Below are 19784 nucleotides of genomic sequence, written 5' to 3' on the forward strand. Positions count from 1 at the left end.
CCTGGGTGACTGCCGACCTGGTTCTATTGGTATATGTGGCAAAGACAAGAGATTAGCTGGTTTCTTATGTTGCTGAAGAAAAATGCAGTGACAACGAAACATTTTTAACTGGGTGGAGGATCCACAGTACCTGTTTCAGCACCATGTACTTTAACTCCATGTTGTTAAATGGACAAATGTATTCCTCAATATTCCCAGTTTTCACATTTAAAAGGATTATCCTAAATGTACAGTATTTGGCAGGTTATTTGCAACTAAATGACTAGGTACACCCTTTCTGGTAGGCTTTGGATCACCAAAGACAATAATTGTGTCCCTCAGTTTGTAAAAACAAACAGAACACCATGTAGGTCAGGCAAACTGGCAGCACAGCATATAAAAAAGTCACAGTTTTAAAAGTTCATTTGAATTTGGTTTGATAGAATATCTTAACAGTCATGTGCAAAGTTGGATACAGTCTTTAAACACTAAACGTCATGTTTAAAACACAACCTTGGTGCCTACTGTGGGAAACATTACAATCTATAGTTCGGCAAACTCACATGCACCACAAAGTACCAAGAAAAGTAGACCTACCTCAACAGGACAATTTTCATCTGATCAAAAATGAATAAGCTTTTATTTTTACCCAAAAAAATTCTTCAGATTTCTGCTTTTAAACATTCTGCATGCTTGCTTGGTTTTCATTATAAATGTATTAATGTACATTTTAATTTTTACCACCTGCAGGCCCGGTGCTAGGCTGGCTTGACTGTGGGGGCAATTACATATTCTGGTTGGGCAAATATATAATCAGAGATCATTGCATGCATCATTTTTAAATTTTTCTGTAATTAAATGAACAGATCATTATTTAACAATACAAATAAGTACTTGGTAAGAAATGTAGTAATTATTTAATCATATATTTTTTATTTGAATTGTCAGCTGTATATCTTTGGAGGTGCCCAAGAAAATCTTGAGGGGCAATGCCCCCCTAGACCGGCTCTGGGATCTTTATTCTCAGTTCTTGATGTTATAAGCTACAGTTTTTGCCCATAGAGTGAAACGTTGCAGTGTTCAGTGGTCAACCAAAATGACATTGCAGGGGGTATGGCACTAAAGCCAGTTAGGCCCTATTTTTACCTTCCTTGTTTCCATTCACTTCACCAACTCTACGCAGCCAACTGGGTTTTTAAAGCTAACAGATGCTTCACACTGCCCCATATTTACACTGGAAAAAGTGGGTAGGTTTAGGAACTACAAGAACATCCCAGTAGAAAGCATTTGCTGAGGGGCAACTTTTCACACAAAACATCCTTACAAAATGCGTATTGTTGATTTCAAGGCTGAGCTGGTAAACATGAAAGAGGAATGTTCCAACTGGTGACAAATAATGATGATGATGGTGGCCATAAAATACAGGAAATCTGGACATGTATGCAAATGACTGTATAGTAATTTCACCATATAATGAGATTTTTTACCGCACAGCTCAGACATTTGAAATATGGTGTAATGACCGCTAGTAAATGTTTGGATATTTGCTTAATCAATTTAATTGTCATCAAAAATATGCAGTATATTCTGGGCTGTGATGTTAGGTGTGGTGGCGGTGTGCTGCTAGTGTGCAGTTGCTAGGGTGTTAAAAATAGTTTGGAGCATGTCTCTATGAAAAAGTTAGGATTTTCTGTGCCAACATTCAATTCCCTATTCCAATATTTTGGGGGGGACTCTCCATTTTGCTTATAAAAGCATTTTGCTAAAGATCAAGGAGTCTGATAAGGTTGAATATTACTACATAATGCATCAGGCATGCTGTAAAAAGATGAAAATCAGCAGCAGGATTTCTGGGCTTTGAAAGATCTGGAAATGAGATGAGGATAACTGTTTGGTTTGTGCGCGGTTGGGGGGGGGTCTGAGATCATATCTTAGATCCAAGAGTGTGTCCAGTACCAGTGTGTCTAGTTACGGTTTCCCACATTTTCATTTCCCAGCAGTGGTCCAAGGGCAACAAATGGATTAGAAGATCTGCCTGCCAGGAGGGCGAGAGCATCGGAAAGTTTGCTGAGTGCCAGGCCGCAGTTAGACGGAAGACTGCCTCCTACTGTGGAGGTAAAGGGAACGGGCCACCACAAGCAAAACAAATACACAGAACAGTGTAAATAAATACCATGGGAGGGAAACACCATACCTGCTGCCTCCAAAGATCAGCAACTGAGTGAGTCTTCGTTTCAAGCCCCTGCTAACATGTTTTCTGTGTTCCCAGCACAGTTACATTTGGCATCAATGGGACATCCTACTGTTTGGTAGACCTTGCAAAAGAAACACTATTTTGGAAATAGTTTTAATTGCGTTCCAATATATATTTCTGGGGATACCAGGAAAGTGGCGGTTAAATAAACACCAATTTATAAATGAGAAGAATGTGGTTTGGAATTTGAACTTCCACACTATGATCATTGAGATATTATCATTCAAACAGCACAGCCTGTACTTCCAGGCAGTGATAGTTCCTATTTTGGTGAATAGAAAATGGAAAAAATAATATTTACTGGTTTGTTCATAACCGTGTGACTCTTTGGTCCCAACCTCATATATAATACGTGATAAACAAATCATAAAATAGCTTGTGCAAAGTTGTGCCAGCATTCACTTTTCAGAAGGCTTTTTGACCAGAATGTTAAAGGGTCACCCCAAAATAAAAATTCTGCCATCAATTACTCACCCTCAATTTGTTACAAACCTATACATTTTGTTGTTTGGTTGAACACAAAGAAATATATTTACACTGTAAAAAATGTAAACCTGTACAACAACAAAAAGTTAGTACTAATTTCCCCTAGCTTTTTCCTAGCACTTGATGTGAACAAAATTTACAGAGTAACTACAAAAAGACAGAAATAGTTTTCCAATTTACTTAATTCTTTTTATTCTCTCAACTACGACTTTAAATCCACACAATTCAGAAGATTAAGTGTTAATTTAACTTTCTTTAATTATTTTATTACATTATATAAACACTTTAATCAAAACAGACCAGAACACTGGTCAAGTAACTGCTCAAACAGTTGTGTTGAAGCCACTTTTAGAAATAGCAGGATTGTGTCAAGGCAAAGCCCAGCAGGCTGCCGCACAAATTTCCGCTATGGACACACTGCTAGACCACGCCCAGGAAGCGACACCTCTAGTAGAGTGGGGGGTCTAACTCCCATGGTGCACTGAGGGCCCAAGGAAGAATACGCTAGCGCAATAGCCTCCACTATCCATTTAGAAAGTCTCTGCTTCATGACCTCAGGGTCCTGCTCGGAGGAGGGGAGCGCAGAAAGCCATACTACCTGTGCTCTAAACAGAGTAAAGAGCACCTTAGGTACGTAGCCATGCCTTGGTTTGAGGACCACCCAAATTCAAGACAGGAGGGGCTCAAAGAGAGTGCCTGTAAATCGCCCATACATTTAACCAATTCCAGAGCTACAAGCAGAGCCTTTTTAAGCGTTAAGAGACGGCGGTCCACAGACTGCAGAAGCTCAAAGGGATAGCTCTTCAGAGCTCTTAACACTGTGGGGAGATCCCATGTGGGAAGAGTGAGGGGGCGAGGAGGGCAGAGCCGCCAGGATTCCTTCAAGAAACGAACAACCAAGTTGTTCTTACCCGCCGTTTGGCCTGCTATAGGGGCGTGGGAAGCCAAAATGGCTGACACATAGACCTTGAGCATGGGAGGGCAGGACCATTATCCAACAGCTCTTGCAGGAAGGACAGTATGAATGATATGTTGCAGGATCCCGGGTCTGCACACCAGGCGGAGAAGACAGACCACTTGAGGGTATAAAGCTGTCTTCATTCACAACAGGGTACAAAAACACACTTACGCCGGCACCCGGAATTGAACGGGTGAGTAGCGAGACCTGGTCCTTTCCTATTCCTCACCCTAGTCTCAGGGCGGCACCTGAGGTGCCGGATCCAGCAGTCCCTGGCACTGAGGGTGAAGGAATTTTACCATTCCCAAGGCCAGTGGCAGCGATTTAAACTTGATGCGGGCGGCAATGGCAGCCAGTGAAGTGAAATCAGGAGGGGTGTTACATGGGTTCTTTTAGGCTGATTTAAACTAGCATGCATACCTAACAGTCTCATTAAAAACCTGCAGAGATTTACATGGTGTTGCTAACATACAGCTTTTTTACAGTAATATCATATGTTCCACATTTAATAATGGCACATAATTTATACTATAACACATTTAGTTATTTTTTCCTTCTTTTCCAATTTATATTTTGAGTTCATGTTTACTTTCAAAACTGAGGGGTTCCAAAGCAAGACAACAGGTCAATCACTCTTAATCATCGTAGACATTTGAAAAGTGTCAAAGGGGAGAGCAGATGATGCACAGTCAGTATAAAGCTCACGCACATTGTCTTTGCATTCCACCAGCTTATGATCCTGAGGCATTGGGCTGGCCTTGGCTCCATTTAACTCTGAGTCATCTAATTGAATTAGGCTAACCTCAAGTGTTAGGTTTGGGAAAGCAGGTGAAGGATTGCCCCGTGGAAACACTCTGAATATTCCAATGTCACCGGCAAGAGGCTTTCCCGCTCATTGCCACATAAATAAGCTAAATGCTAGGTTTTTTGCTTACATGCATTTGGTAAACGAATCATTCTTAACTAACATGGTTTACTTCTTAACCCGGCTTTGAGAAGATAGACACAATAGCGCAGACTCTTACATTCATCCTCATTTACGCACACATCCAATGACAGTACAACCCACGCTGTGTTTGGAGAACAATCTCCTCTGGTGAAGATGTAATCATTGGCTTAGGGCGATGTATACAGTCTCCAAGAGGAAAAATATAGAATGGTCAAGATAATAACCTTGTGTTGTTTTTGAAACAGGTTATTTTAATTTACTGAGTGACAGTGCAGTTTGAAATGTAAAATTAGCCTGTAATTGATATGAGGGTAGAACAGTGGGATGGGTGGAAAGTGCTGGCTGGGCAAACCTCTATTTCTCTACCTCTTTCTGTAAGAATCTTTTTTGCAGTTCTTTCAAAAAGCTGTTTTTCGAGCTGACTGAAAGAAAGGTTATGCTTTATATCTATGTAACAGCAGCTCAACTGCTTTATATTGTTACCGTCACAAATGTCTAACAAATCACTGAGATACTGTGGTGCTGATGTATGATGTATGAACGAAATTTCAGACATTTCTTTTGACCGCTCTCTCCGTTTGCCCTTCACTCATTGTCATCCATTTCGGAACAAGTGGTTGAAAGATTTTTTTCCGATAGTCCAACAGAATATCATGGCAAAAACGTAACTATTTTATGTGGTAGATAAGTATAAAATATAGCATTTATGATCTCATTTTAGTATGATTTACTTTCGTGCCAGTGATTTTGGATTTAGGGGCGGGGTTAGGGGTGGGGCTTCAATATTGCTTTTTCTAGCAATTGTTCTTTTTTTGTACGACTCGCAACAAACGAATCCTTACAAATTAGCCACCTCATAAAATGGCTACGAATTCCTGTGAGATCAGGTTGGCATGTCATAGATGTTGATGTAAGAATATATCTATATTGTGCCGCAGGGTTGACATTTTTTGTGATTTATTGCATATTTATTAGCACTCCTGGTTCCATCGCCCCAAAGACAATGTTTTTTTAATGGGTTTGTGGTTAAATGCATGAAATAAGGTTTGTGGGAAGCAATAACTCTTAATCTTCTTACGTTTTATTCTATTACGTAAAACACACCAGTTAAGATTTTTTAAGTTTTTACGTGTCTTAAAAGGGAAGTTGCTAACAAGTTGCTAAATGCGACTAGTTGGTGACGATAAAGGTGGATGAAAATTAATTTACAGAGTAGTTATTAGTATTATCATGCAACATGTATTTAATAAATGTGTCGGAGGCGTTGTGGTGGTGATGTTGTCGAGGGACTGTGGTGTAGTCTGTTTTTAGCCTCATATTACTTCTGATGGTTGTATTTAGGCTTCCTTTGGATAACTTGTAAAGATTATCTTGATAGAAAAGAAATATATGAAAGTGAAACAAACATTTGTTAATCACAGAGCTTATTTATTGCAATATTTCAAAAGTCTATTGAAAAAATCCATAGGTCTTTGGTCAAGGGAACCAGTGTGGTGCTTCTGAGTTCTGAGTTGGCATACAAAAATACTTCATCCCTCCGGCACTCTATTAATGCTTGTTTGGCAATTCTTGCGACACTTTGTCTTTAGTTATCATTGTGCATTAGTGCAGTGTTGAATAACAAAGGTTCAATGTTATGCATAATGTTATATTTTAAAGAAATATGAAGTGCTATTTTTCTCGACGACAAAACAATTGGGTGTTTCAGAAACTGGAATAGAGGAAGATAGGAAGGTTCGGGAACACTGTGTTATTCTGCAAAGCCGGGACCACAACCACCCTTTACTGGGATGACAAGTACAAAGTTTGACTTATGGCCTTTTCTTGTGAACCAGGGCACAGAATGCATGGTTGTCTGATAGATAAATATCACCGCTTTCCAATTGTTGTAAAAAATCAGCTTGACCTTTTTTCTCTTGTGTTGACTACTGGATAAATAGAACTTAAATGTTTAGTTTTTCTTGAATAAATGTTTGTGTTACAAAATCACAATGGAACATCAATTTGTTTAAATGAGCATCTGAACAGAGAATGAAAGCATATGCATAGTTTTATGCCAAATGGATAAAAAATGAAAACACAAATAACGCTATAACACAGTCAGTGGCCTAAAGAGTGAAAAATTATTTTTGTGGTTCAGAATGTTGATACACATTTAATTATAGCTTCCAATGTCCTATGGTTTTGACCAAACTGTCAAACTGAATTAGAAGACGAATCTCTACTTCAAAGGTCAATTGCATGTTTTTTCTCTTTTTTCCTCATGCCTTTTTTAATTGATGTCAGAAAAACCTTGATGAAACAACAATTTGGATGACTGAATTTCACCCTGTTTTAAGCCATATGTCAGAGCAGAACTCCAGTAAAAAAAGAACAAAAGCAGACACTCACGTTCAACTTGTTTCCATTAGCTAAGCCCTTTCTCAAGACAAAGTGTTTTATCATATAACGCGAAGGCCAAGGAGGGTGGACCTTGAAATGACATCTGAATCCACCACAACAATACATTTTCCAGGATTTTGCTACACTTGCAAACGTGACATTTCTACGAGTGTCTAAAAAAGGATGTTTCAAGGTTCTCCAGACCAAACCTCTTTTTTTGTCTGCTTAACACTTATTGGGACGTTTTTTACCAGTATGAAGTCAGGGCTGTTAAATGGAAAACAGCTGTTGACTGAAGAGCACATTTTTAAACCCTTAAAACAAAAAGGCGAATGGTGTGATGATGTTATGCTACTATTTAGGACTTCATGTATGTAAAACTCCTTGCTATACTTTGTTTAAATGACTGAATTTATAAAAAGATTACATTGACGTAACACCAAAGCCTCATGGGTGTCATAGTATAAATGTACTGTACGTTGAATGTTATGCACAGATTTTTGTAATTCAAGATATATTAAGAAAAAGTTTTTAAAAACTCCTGCGGATAAGGAGATTACTAAAAGGAAGACACTATTGTACACCATTTAAATCAAGACGAAATACAAACCTAGTAAAGAAAACATATAAACCTTGTGCATCCTCGTGCAACAACTTTTTCTTTATAGTAAACTTCCTAAAATGTTCCTAAAACTACTTAATCGACTATATTCTGGAACAAAATCGTAATGCGTTTGCATTTTTGTGAAAGCTGTAATTTTACTGAGTCAAATATTGAGTCTTTATACATATCTTGCAAGTTTCACAATGCACTAATATGCAGTTACATAACAGCGCAATAATCCCAGTATCATTTTATAAAAATGTAAAATACAGTTCATGGCCGGGAAGATATGTTTACGGTAAGCTAATTTTCCTTATCTGCCCGCCAATGACAGGTGTGGTAAAAAGTTCATTTTGGTCTCTGCATTCATGCATAAAAAGTCTTTGTTGTTTGTAAACCAGAGCGCAACCTTCAGACACAAAAGAAATGTGGGGTGAACGGTAACCGAGGGTGCGCGGGGTTATGTAAGCAGATGGGGTTCATTTCCAGTCTTTCTGAACAGAACTTCAGGAATGATTGACAGGTCATTCAGCCACCAAACAAATTTAAGCTATAAGCAAGCATTACATAAGATGTGGACTAGCCGCAAAATTTTAAGTTGAAATTGCAGTTGACTTAGCAGATTCTCAGGGGCCAAGCCTCTAAAAACAATGTAAACTTAGCTCAGAACAATTTTGAATCCATTCAGAAGCACCACCCTCTCATCCCGTGCCTTGTACTCAAGTCATCTGCCGGCTTCCCAGACGGTCAGTTCTGTTGAGCTTTTTGATGGAACTGGAGTGTATCCATAAAACATTCCACAGATAGGAAAAGCCAAAGGAACGTATGTCAAAATGTCAGGGTGTAGCTACTGTAACCCTGTAGCGGCTCTTGGCTTTAGGTTCATGTATGCCGGCAACTAAATTTAAAGCTAATTGCTATGACAGAGATGAAAGCAGACATCAACCCCCCTCCCCCACCAGATACATATAACTGTGAACATTTTCAAGCTGTCATTATCATCAAAACTGTAATTGCATGGTTTTGGTCTCTTCGATTGGAGTTCTTGGGCAGGACACCCACAAAAATGGCATTTCTGAGGCCGTAATGTAAGACTAGTTTACAAAACATGGGGGTCATAAATGTATGCTGACATAATGGAATAATGGTCTTTACTTTGCTGATTTCGTATTTCAAAAATCTGTATTATTATTTTGTGAACTGTTACAGTCTCTTGAGAAGTTGTGTTATTCAAGCAGATTCTGTATTATTTGCCATTTTCGAATGTATACGTTTTCAGACTTTATATTAGGCCTGTATTTCCCCGCAAATGTAAACAGATGGTGAATTTCATTCCTTTGATTTCAAATTAGAAGTGAAAATTGTCATGTCATAGTTTGAGAAGCGATGCACATCGTATTTGTTTTTGAAGAAATGAATAACACATTTAATTTGAGTTCATAGTAGCACGGTCGAACCTCACAATTTTCTTGTCATCATTTTGTTTCATGCTCTGGCGGAGCAGTCTATTGTTTTCTAAGGTTCTTTCTGCTGTATTGTGTGCATTTTACATTTTAACAAGCTGGCAACAAATTATTACTGTGGCAAAACTTGGTATAGTTCACATTGCGCAAACGTTTTTGAATGTGACAGGTTTTGACTCGCAGGTCATTTTTTATTGCATCAGTCTACTGTGATGGCCTTGCTTTTGACCAAACACATGTTTATGGTGTTTTGTAATAATCCCATGGATGTACAGACTGCCTTGTCAGTAATTGTCAGTGTGTGAACGTAAGAATGACTACTGGATGGATAAAAAGGATGGGATGAAAACTACAGTAACAACTGAGAATGCGCTGAACTGTAGATGTAAAACGAACCATATTGTGCAGTAGAAAGATTACTGTGAAACAGGAATCCGCATGAAGCTTTGCAACCTGGAAGAAATGATCCTGAGTGTGAGTGATATATTTTATTTTATACCTAAGCACCTATTAAATTAGATCATGGTGCACTATGCTGTTGCTTTGGTACAGCAGAAAGTGTTCTTTTAAATTGTCAGAAGTCCATGTGAGGGACTGCACATGCATGCTTGGCACTGGAGAAAAGCCCATAATGGGGTACCGCAGTTTGAAAAAACACGAAAAAGAGGAAAGAACGTGTAATATTTTTAGTTCTAAATTATAACGTTGGAACTGTTGCTTTGCTCAGCCGACTGTCCGGGGACTGGAATGGCATGATGGGAGCACACGCACCGCCAAACTCCACCCTGGCCCCCTCCCTCTGTCCACTCTGTGCCTCTCCTCTTCCCATTCTGCTCCAAAATCACATACTGTGCTCCGCCGCCCCTTATTTCTGCTCTTCCCCGTCCCTCAGCTGGATCTCACCGGCGAGAGTCATTCTTAACCCGATGTGCGGTGAACCACTTTCATTAGTTGCAAGTAAAAGAAAAAAAGACATGTCAAGACTGGATTCTTGAGAGTTACACAAAACAATTTCAGCAGCGCTGGTGGCGTGGGTCACATAGCGGAGAAACCCCTCTCTACCCTCTACAGTTCAGTTCACATGAGGTCCTCAATAGTGTGTACGCCTGCAAACACCTCTGGGTTTTTTCATCTGTCAGAATCAATAAAGAAATCGTATGCGAGCCGAAGACCGGCACTGCTTAGCAAAACTCCAAACTGAAGAAAAATATAACCATTTGCTTTTTTTTATTACAATAGTTCTATGCTTTGTCAAACTGGGGGACAATCCCGTACAAGCCTTTGACAAATGCAGACACTTTTTACTTTTTTACTAGCTAATTTAGTCGTAAATTTACTTTCAAGCACCGGACAGTGGTTTGAGTCTGAAAGTTTGACCCTGTGTCCTGGGTACAGGATCTTCCACTACTCTGCGGGCACCAAAAGTACACGGACACCAAGGTTTTACAATCCGCCTTGCCAAAATATCTGGCGACTGATGCAAAAACAACTTGTCTTCATCTGCAGCTCTTAAGTTTAAGTTTTTTTGCTCTTAAGCATTCTAGATCGTTGCCACAAAGTCCCACAATAAATAAGATAATGTCTACATCTCTTCAAACCTCTTTTAAACTGAACAAAGGAGGAAAAGCCCTATTGTAGTATTTTAGTTACAGGACAAATAACTGCGCTGTTGTTGTGTGTAATGCAGAATCTCGAGAAGCCACTTAATCTGTCATTTGACATTTTTTGCAAGCTGGTTCATGATTTCACTACTATTGTTGGAAAGGAAGGTGGCTTGCAGCAATTATAAGCCTGCATGAGTAGGTTTAAATGCTTGTTAGAAGAAAGAAAAGAGCGGTGAAGTAACAAAACAGGCTGTAAGTAGAAAGTAAAGCTGTAAGTTTTAATTAAGTACACTCATAAAGTGTATTTTTAACCCAATGCATGTACTCTTAGCAATCCAGCTGGTTTTGAAGTCTTAATATATACTCGCTTTAGTTTTTTTGACGACTTTCAGTTGCTGTTCAGATGATGGGGAGGGTACGAGGGGGTGAGTGCCAGTTAAAGTGTCTTTAATTGACGAGAAAGAAAGTGCACTCCTTAGCAGGTATTCCGTGTCCATTTCATAAGTAAGGGGAGGGGATGCCGGAGGATGGATTTCAGAGGGCTTGCGATGGCGAGGCTCGGGATTGGTTGACGCTGCTGTTTGGCATGGCCCCCTGCCAAGCGCTTATGTCTTTATATACTGTAAACAGATGACCAACCAGTCCTGAGTGTCTCTGTGTTCACCCTCCGGCTCTCTGCACCTTCTCTCTTCCCTTCTTCATCATCTTGTCCCTGCACCTTCACTTGCCTCTGGAAAGCCTCAAGACATTCAACAAGAGCAGGCAAAACCAACGAAAACATCCTCCTTCATAAAAAGTCTTGACTCAATTTTTAGGGAAACCACCAGTCAAGCCTTTAGCTGTTCGCAGTGCCGGCGTGGGAGAAAGAAACCATGTCTCAACAGATGTTGCTCTTGACGGTGGTGTCCATGTGGCTTTCCACCGGGTACTTCCTGGCAGAGGCGACATATTACAACCACCATATGTACAACCGCTTCCGTGCGCTCAATCACAATGTCAACATGGACAATCAGCTTCCTCCAGAAGTACCTGTGGTGGCAGAGCGAGTGGCGCCCCGGCCGGTCAACTTCAGTCGCACCTTTTATGGGATCATGTTCGATGCTGGCAGCTCTGGCACTCGCATCCATGTGTACAGGTTCATTCAAAAAGACCCAGGTAAGTCTCTTTAAGTTTTTTCCTCGTGCCCCTTTTTTGTATGAATTCATAAAAATGCACAGAAGCCCGGATATTTGCTTTTCTCATAGCTAGGATTTGCATATTTCCATTCCAGACCAGTAGCTCTTTTAATCCTGACTCACATTCATGCTTCAGCTTAGCCTACACCATGAACTCAGAATGATCTTGAAGAGTCCCGCCTTGTAGACTCTGTGAACGGCTGCCCTCTCTAACTCTCTCTCTCTCTCTCTCTCCCTCTCTCGCTCTCTCGCTCTCTCGCTCTCACTCATTCCCTACTAAGACTGTTGCTCAAAGTACCATTGCTTACAGTGCCTGTGTTTGACTTGGGCTCATTCGCTGCATGGTGTGAAGGCAAACAGAAACACAGGGGTGGCAGAAAGGAAAGAGGGAAGGAGAAAGACAGAGAATAAATTGCATTTAACAAATTGCAACCTTAAGCAGTCTGTTAAAGATTATGGGTTTGGGCTGATAATACTGTAATTGGTTATCCTACATACCCATCAAACGGAGACGTGGCATTACTCCTGATGAGGTAACTTTAAGTCTGCAGAAACGCTTCATTTGGCTGTCTGGAAAATCTTGGTGGTCGCTATTTGTGGTAAACATACAATAACCAAATGTCTCTGCTCATGCACAATAAACTCTGGAGTTGAGCTGCCTACAGTCCATCGTTGCTAATGTGCACCTTCTGAAGGCAGATGTCTTCAATTGTCCCCTGACATTTCTGTTTTTTTCTGTGTCCAACAGCTGAGCTCCCAGTGCTAGACCATGAGATGTATAATGCTGTAAAGCCTGGACTGTCACAATATGCGGATAAGCCTGATGCGGTAAGCCACTAGCTTTTTCATAAAATCATGCTTGTTCTATTAAACTCTAATGGCTTAGACTTTTTCCTCCACAGTATCGTCTTAACATGCAGACAGAGGAAGCATATAATCTTTTCAATATTTCCCCCCACAATATGATTAAAAACACCAGAAATACTATACCAGGCAATATGGAATTTGAATCCAGACTTTGCAATCATTCATTACAGTAGTTTAGCTTGTGACCATATTTATGTATTTTGATGTATCTGCCCCCATAATCGGCCCCCTGTTTAAGAACCACTGGCTTAGACAGTTTTCCTATCCTGGTTGAGGAATTGTAATTGAAGAATTGTGCTATAAAATGCTTTTGTAATTTCTCTGCTAGGGTGGTGAAACTATTAGGCAGCTGCTGAAGGTGGCAAAGAAGACAATTCCTAAAGAGTTATGGATACAAACACCTGTGGTTCTGAGAGCCACTGCCGGCTTGCGCATGTTGCCTCCAGAAAAAGCCAATGTCCTGTTGGATGAGGTAAGGATTCCCCCTTTCTCACTTCCTTGCTTTCTTTCTCATACAATTTGGTAGATGCACCAACCATCCCAAAGCGAAACAAACCACATTGTGTGCAAGACAGAGAGAAAGAAAGACAGGAAGCTAGCGAGAAGACAAACCAATACAGTGCAAAAGCAGCTGTTCTGAGGCTGTCTGGAGCCTCAGGGAACCAAATGGCTTTTGAATGATCATATTCCACGCCACCACACCGGCCACACTTGTGGTTGAAAGCTTGCTTGGTTTTGGACAAATTCGCACAAGATTGATTCAGTGCACTTTCCGTTGACTCCAGATGAAAAAAAGCAGTCGGCTTGAATTTTCAACGTCGTAACAACCAAATGGTTTATTTCGTCTTTCTTCTTTTATTGTCTATATTACAGAGGAACACATGAGCCATGAACTTTAAAATACATGACATTATTCTACCTGTAGAGATGGCATCTTAATGCAATGTCTGATTTACTTCCATAGGTGAAAGAAGTTTTCGATGACTCTCCTTTCTTTGTGCCAAACAACAGTGTCTCCATCATGAATGGCGCCAATGAAGGTACTATTCTCCTCTTTATTTACTATATATCACTTTATTTAACACAATGGCTAATGAAGTCCAAATGTGAAGTAAAATCGCAATGCACTGCACACCAGCTTTCCTTTCCTTTGTGTCTGTTATTGTGATAGTGACCTGAGGCTTTAAAATAGCTGTCTAGATTAATCCTTGTCTGGAAGCCTCCCACACTCAATATAAAATAATCCACACTTTTAATTTAAATTCACATGCACTTTCATGCAAAGTCAAACTCAACACAGGACAAGGATCCTATCGTTTATGAGGTGTGACTAATTTTACATCTCAGACATGTGCAATTACCTGGGCTGGTCCTAGAGGACCCCAATATACGACAGTTTTTATGACGAGACATTACTTTTTAATGAAGAAACCTGCAGAGCATATTGAAATAGTATATTCTTAGTCAGATTGATGCTTGTTGCTGAAATATTGTGGTGAGTTGATACATAAAAGTTCAATAGATTCTCTCTTCCCCAGGGGTCTTGGCATGGGTTACAGTAAACTTCCTGACAGGTAAAGTATTGCTTATTTTAGCAAGGCTTTGAACACAATAATGATGAAAGTGATCTCAATACCCAGTCTTTTGTTTTTTAGGTCATTTGTATGCTAAAACAAGAAGAACTGTTGGGATCCTGGATTTGGGGGGAGGTTCAACACAGATGACCTTCCTTCCTAAATTAAAGGTACAACATTACAAACAAAACCAATGTTGACATACTACTGGATATATTTCCTACCGTGACACTGTTCTCCTTTCTTTCACAGAAAACAGTGTTGAATTCTCCTCCAGACTACATCGCCAAATTTGACCTGTTCAACGCAACTTACGAGCTGTACACCCACAGGTCAGATAACCTGACAAAACATCAGTTGTGTTTTTCGTCTGTTTTATACGTTTATGAGCGAGTAAAAATATGCTTTTGCACTCATTTGTCATTCAGTTATCTTGGAAATGGACTCTTTGCAGCCCGACTGGCAACTCTTGGTGCTCTTGGTTCAGATGGTAATCAACATAAAAATTATTTTTATTTTTAACTGCATGTTTAATAATGCATACTGATTATTAATATGATGTCGCTTTCTTTCACCTTAACCATCAGATATTGAATGGAAAGTTTTTAGAAGTTCTTGTTTACCTAAAAAATTCAGTGAAGAATGGACCTTCGGTGATCACACCTACAAAGTCAGTGGAATACCAGACGGTAAGTTCATTACAGTCATTCTATCCTGAATAAATCCTGTTGTGGTCGGTGTACTTTTTTTCATATTTTAATAATGTTAAATAATATATGATATTAAAACTGAAAAATATTATATAAAATAGGTGTCAGTTCCAGTGGTGTGTCATGGTTCAGTCTAGGGGTCAGGGGGGACAACCTATTGCAGGTTTAAATGTAACTGTTACTGTACGGATAGACAGTCTCCTGCGATTTTGTGGAAAGTTTGGATGTGTTTTTGCTAAGATACAGAACAAAGAGCGTTTTGGTGTCGTGAAAGTAACTTTTCTTCATCATATGATTTGAGTGTCAAATCCAGCCTTATATTACTTTAATCACCATTATACGATATTATAAAAATATAATAAACCCACCCTTGGGGATAATTATAACATTTGCACTTCAGTGCACAAGTGTTCATTTGTAGCAAAATTGTGTACAGTATGTTACTTAAAAATATGATCGTACTAATATCTAACTAAATGTTTTTAAATGATTGAGCCAAAACCAAAATGCACTAAGTTGCGCCGCTATCCCCTATTAAGCATAATTCTCAGCTCCAAGGCAATACTAACATAACAAACACAATATTTAAGGTGAGAGAAAATAGTAAGTTCCTCATTAAATGATTCAATGTTTTCTTACCATACATGTTGCCAAAAAAAGCTAGTTCAGTCAGATGCTTGGCATTTAGCCTGCTCCTTTCTGCAAGTCGCTTGCGGCTTCATCTTGGCTGCACACCACACTGTGGTCCAGAATAGCTATGAGGGGCTTTGTTAAGTAATCCACATGACTTCTGACTGGTAGACCTGACAACTCAGTTAGCTCACCCCAGACCGTATGAAAGCTGGTTATTTTGGAGTTTTCCTCTTCCTGAAAAGTTTGTGGCAATGCCTTAAATTGGCCTCATTATGTAGTAAGAAGGCAGTCTCCTGAAATGCACATTTTACATTCAAGATTCCTCAGATGTTTCGTTTTGTGAATGGCTAACCGTTTCCTAAATCTATAGTTACATGAATACCATGCACGGGGTTAGGGTTGTCTCAGCCTCAGATGTCACACACATTGCCATTGCCCATAGTCCATTTACTCATAATTTGATGTATACTGCACAATAAAAAATGGCCTGCCCGTCATGAAAAAATACCCTGTTAGTCATTTCTGCAAGTAGCTTATTACAGAGTATAGTTTTGAAGATACGTGCCCTCTAACTGTCATAAAAATGACAGCATCGTGTTGCGGCTGACGTCATAAAATAACATTTAACCGTCGCTATTTATCAAAATGCAGGTTCGTTTATGCGTAATGTGTGAACTTTTACCACGGTCCCTTACCCACCATTTTCCAATATTAATTTAGCTAAACATGCTTTTACATCGGTTGTATTTGGAAGACACTTTAGAAAAGCAAGTTAAAATGCATTTATACATAACGTTCACTGGGATCAAAGAAATAATTTTTGCACTGATAGCGCAATGTTGACTTGAGTTACAAACATTTCTGAAAAGCAGATGCAACTCTATTGTCAACCTTCCTCTCAGGTTATGCAGGGTACAAGCTGTGCTATCAAGAGGTCTCGCGGGTAGTGAAAGGGATTGTGCACCAGCCCATGGAGGTGAAGGGAAGCAGCGTCTTCTATGCCTTCTCCTATTACTACGACAGAGCTGTGGATTCTGGTCTTATTGGTGAGTGGGGTTACATTTGGGATAAGGGTCAAAGCAATTATACGTCATTGTTTTTCGAAAGAATATTGAACCAAAACACACCGTCTCAATTTTTAGATAAAGACCGTGGCGGCACTGTGGAAGTCAGGGATTTCAAAAAGAGAGCCAAAGAAGGTAAGACTGGATGTTCTCTCATCCTGCGAAGCACATTCAGGTCAAAGTCCTGCCGCACACATTGCACAAACATAAACCCTCGGTGCTTATTTGCATTTGAGGCTCTCGACAATCACACTGGCTTCACAAAATGATAGCCTTGCCACCACATAAACACAGGTTGCACCTCTCCCACACACATACTTTTGCCTGTGTGTGTGTTGATCTTCTTTTGCAAGCCTCCAAACCGCTATCTCAGCTTTTCCATGCCCTTGGAATGGAGGAATACGTTATGCATTGCCATACTGTGCGTTGCACATGCTGCTCAGCACAATGACAACACATTCATCAGTTTAACACCTGAAACTGATTCACAAAATCTGGCTCATTTGGAACAACATGTCAAACAATAAATATCCGCAGAGAAGATTTATCACTAGGGGGAATGGGTTGGCAATTTATGTAAGGCTTTCATTCGTACGCTGAGACTGTCACATGGCCTTCATAAACCACATTTGGCACAATAGTAATCCATGGCAGCAGCCCCGTGGGCACCCCTTCTTCACAGATCCTGAGACAACACCTGATGCCCGATATCTAACCGAAGGCAGACAGACTTAATGTCACACCCTGCGCGGGAACACTTGGCACTGTTCGTCCCCTCTCGTGGCTTGGCGCACGATCAACACATGTGAACGACCAAGGATGTGAAATAGTTCTTTCACACCTTCCACCTTTTCCCAAACTTTCCCAAATCAGCTTGTCAGCTGGAGGAAAAACAAAACATTGTGAAGACGTGTTTCACAAAGATGTGCCAGACGGTTGTAGCAAACACAGTTCTGGTGCCTCAACGTCTTACGTCATTTTTCCCAGACCCTGACAAACCGCCGCCTGACAATCGACAGTCAGGGTCTCATGGGACACTACCCTTGACTTCTCAGTTAAAAGTGTAGCTTGAGCATCACAGTTTAATGCGACAAAATAACAAAATAACAAATTATACTTTTTACTTTTTTTAAGTGTGCAACAAGATGACCAAATACCGTCCAATCAGCCCTTACTTGTGCATGGACATGACTTACATCACCTGCCTATTGAAAGAGGGATTCGGCTTCAAGGATAGCACTGTTCTGCAGGTGAGTGCAAAATAATAAATATAAATTGAAAAAACGATTAACTGAAATACACTGAGGCGAATGAGCAAAAATAGGCCTCAAACCTGTTGACGATATTTTGTGTAAATACGTTAATTGTGACCCTAATTCAACATCCCCTGTCAGATCAAGATCACTATTTCTGTCGACTGACATTACGTTACCACAAATGAGGCAACGTTGTGACTTTTCTATGAATCATTTCTTTGCAGCTAACTAAAAAAGTCAATAACGTGGAGACAAGCTGGGCGCTCGGTGCTACCTTTGACTACTTCCGCAACTTTAACATTCATTAAGGCTGCAGTCTTGTCCTTACCAGCAGTAAGGGGACCAAGGGACCAAATCCCACCTGATCGAGCAACCCCCTCCTCTTTTCCTAAACTCTTCAGTGAGTTTCAGACATGCACTGCACTATCATCCGCAACCAAACCCCCAGAAAACTGTTCACAAAGAGATCTCTATATTTTTGTAAAGACGTCCAGGCCAGCCTGCCCTTTCTGGTGTACATTCACACATTTTCATCGAGACACTGTCTGTGTCTATACTGTCTATACTTTGGAGGTTTCAAGGTTTAACGCAAAGACTCACAGGATGCTTCATTTATGTTGTTTGGGATATTTTGTTGGATATATGGTCTTTTACAGTAATCTGTTAGTAGTAGTGCTTGTACTCCAGTGTAGGGTTATGATCAATAATAATGAAAACTGAAGTCTTTGGTGCCCTTATTCTAGCACGTAACACTTTAAACATAGCTTTAAGACCATCTGTGTAGAGTCTGAGAAAATCTTCAGATGGGCATTGTCTAGGCGAAATGGTACAGGTGCTTTTATAACTTTTTTGGTGCTTTTTATATACTGAATGGCATACAGTGTGATATGGGTGCGGTGTAGCCATCATCAATCAAACAGGCACACTGTAAGATCCTGTCAGTATTTATATTAAATCTAACTCAAATGACTACTTGCTGAAGTTAAACATTTATTGTACTGTATCCTAAATTTAGATATACAAACATGCATACAGTTTACATAGAGTACCTTCAGTAAAAGGTGTCTGGGTTTGCTTATTGTGGAGGTTTAGATTGTTATTATGGGGAACAGAACTGTGTGTGCATTGAGAAGAACGAGGTCTTCTGGAAACACGATGTTTAAGCGGTACATGCACATAACCTGAATGATTTAGGAAAACGGTGTGAGAAGGGAACAGCCTTTGCACATTTAGCGTCTTGCCATGCTTAGTGTGTTTTGTGAATTATTGTACAAATATTTATTACATATGGATACTTTACTCCATATAGAGAATAGTGCAGTGTGGCATTGTTGTTGCTTGTTAATCTGAGAACTTCCTTAAACCAGCAGCAGTATACCATGATACAATATGTGTATTTACTACCAATGTATATATCAGCTATAGCGTAATCAATGAAGTCTGCATTATTACTTGTTGGATATGAAAAATGATACTTGTGTGCCTTTTGGGGTATTATCATCTGCGGCAAATGCTATAAATATGGCTATGCTTTTTAAACAAATGTCACCAAATGTTGTGTATGCAGTTATACTGTACATGTATGAATAATAAAAAAGAAATACATCAACTTTGCCGATTCTTATCATTCTCGTTTTATAAAAAACGCATAAATCCATATAGAGGTGTCTGTTAATCTTTTGACAACTGTACTGACTTCCACTACCTGTCTACTAAGCATAATAACATTGGGTTACATTTTATTTTACAGTGCTTGTGTTACAGTGTAATTATACATGTAAGTACTGAGTAATAGAAATGAACTCACGTATTTACGACTGTATAGG

The 19784-nt window shown here is 39.7% G+C and overlaps 1 protein-coding gene across 1 annotated transcript; it reads left to right on the forward strand.

Moving 5' to 3' along the window:
- Nucleotides 1-11325: 11325 nt before the first annotated feature.
- On the forward strand, nucleotides 11326-19543 carry entpd5a (ectonucleoside triphosphate diphosphohydrolase 5a). The gene is made up of 13 exons (XM_079457960.1): nucleotides 11326-11834; nucleotides 12603-12682; nucleotides 13050-13193; nucleotides 13686-13761; nucleotides 14260-14295; nucleotides 14377-14465; nucleotides 14548-14627; nucleotides 14724-14785; nucleotides 14883-14984; nucleotides 16541-16684; nucleotides 16781-16837; nucleotides 17837-17952; nucleotides 18183-19543. The coding sequence occupies exons 1-13, from the start codon at nucleotides 11552-11554 to the stop codon at nucleotides 18264-18266; spliced, it is 1353 nt and encodes a 450-aa protein (XP_079314086.1). The 5' UTR covers nucleotides 11326-11551; the 3' UTR covers nucleotides 18267-19543.
- The last annotated feature ends 241 nt before the right edge of the window (nucleotides 19544-19784 follow it).

Source organism: Barbatula barbatula, assembly GCF_947034865.1.
Source record: "Barbatula barbatula genome assembly, chromosome: 6".
Classification (NCBI taxonomy): domain Eukaryota; kingdom Metazoa; phylum Chordata; class Actinopteri; order Cypriniformes; family Nemacheilidae; genus Barbatula; species Barbatula barbatula.

Excerpts from the sequence above, each read along its gene's own strand:
- entpd5a (XM_079457960.1), top strand. The coding sequence starts at position 11,552 with ATGTCTCAACAGATGTTGCTCTTGACGGTGGTGTCCATGTGGCTTTCC. Across the intron at positions 13,762-14,259 it reads CATGAATGGCGCCAATGAAG|GGGTCTTGGCATGGGTTACA; the intron begins GTACTATTCTCC and ends TCTCTTCCCCAG. Across the intron at positions 16,685-16,780 it reads TGTGGATTCTGGTCTTATTG|ATAAAGACCGTGGCGGCACT; the intron begins GTGAGTGGGGTT and ends CTCAATTTTTAG.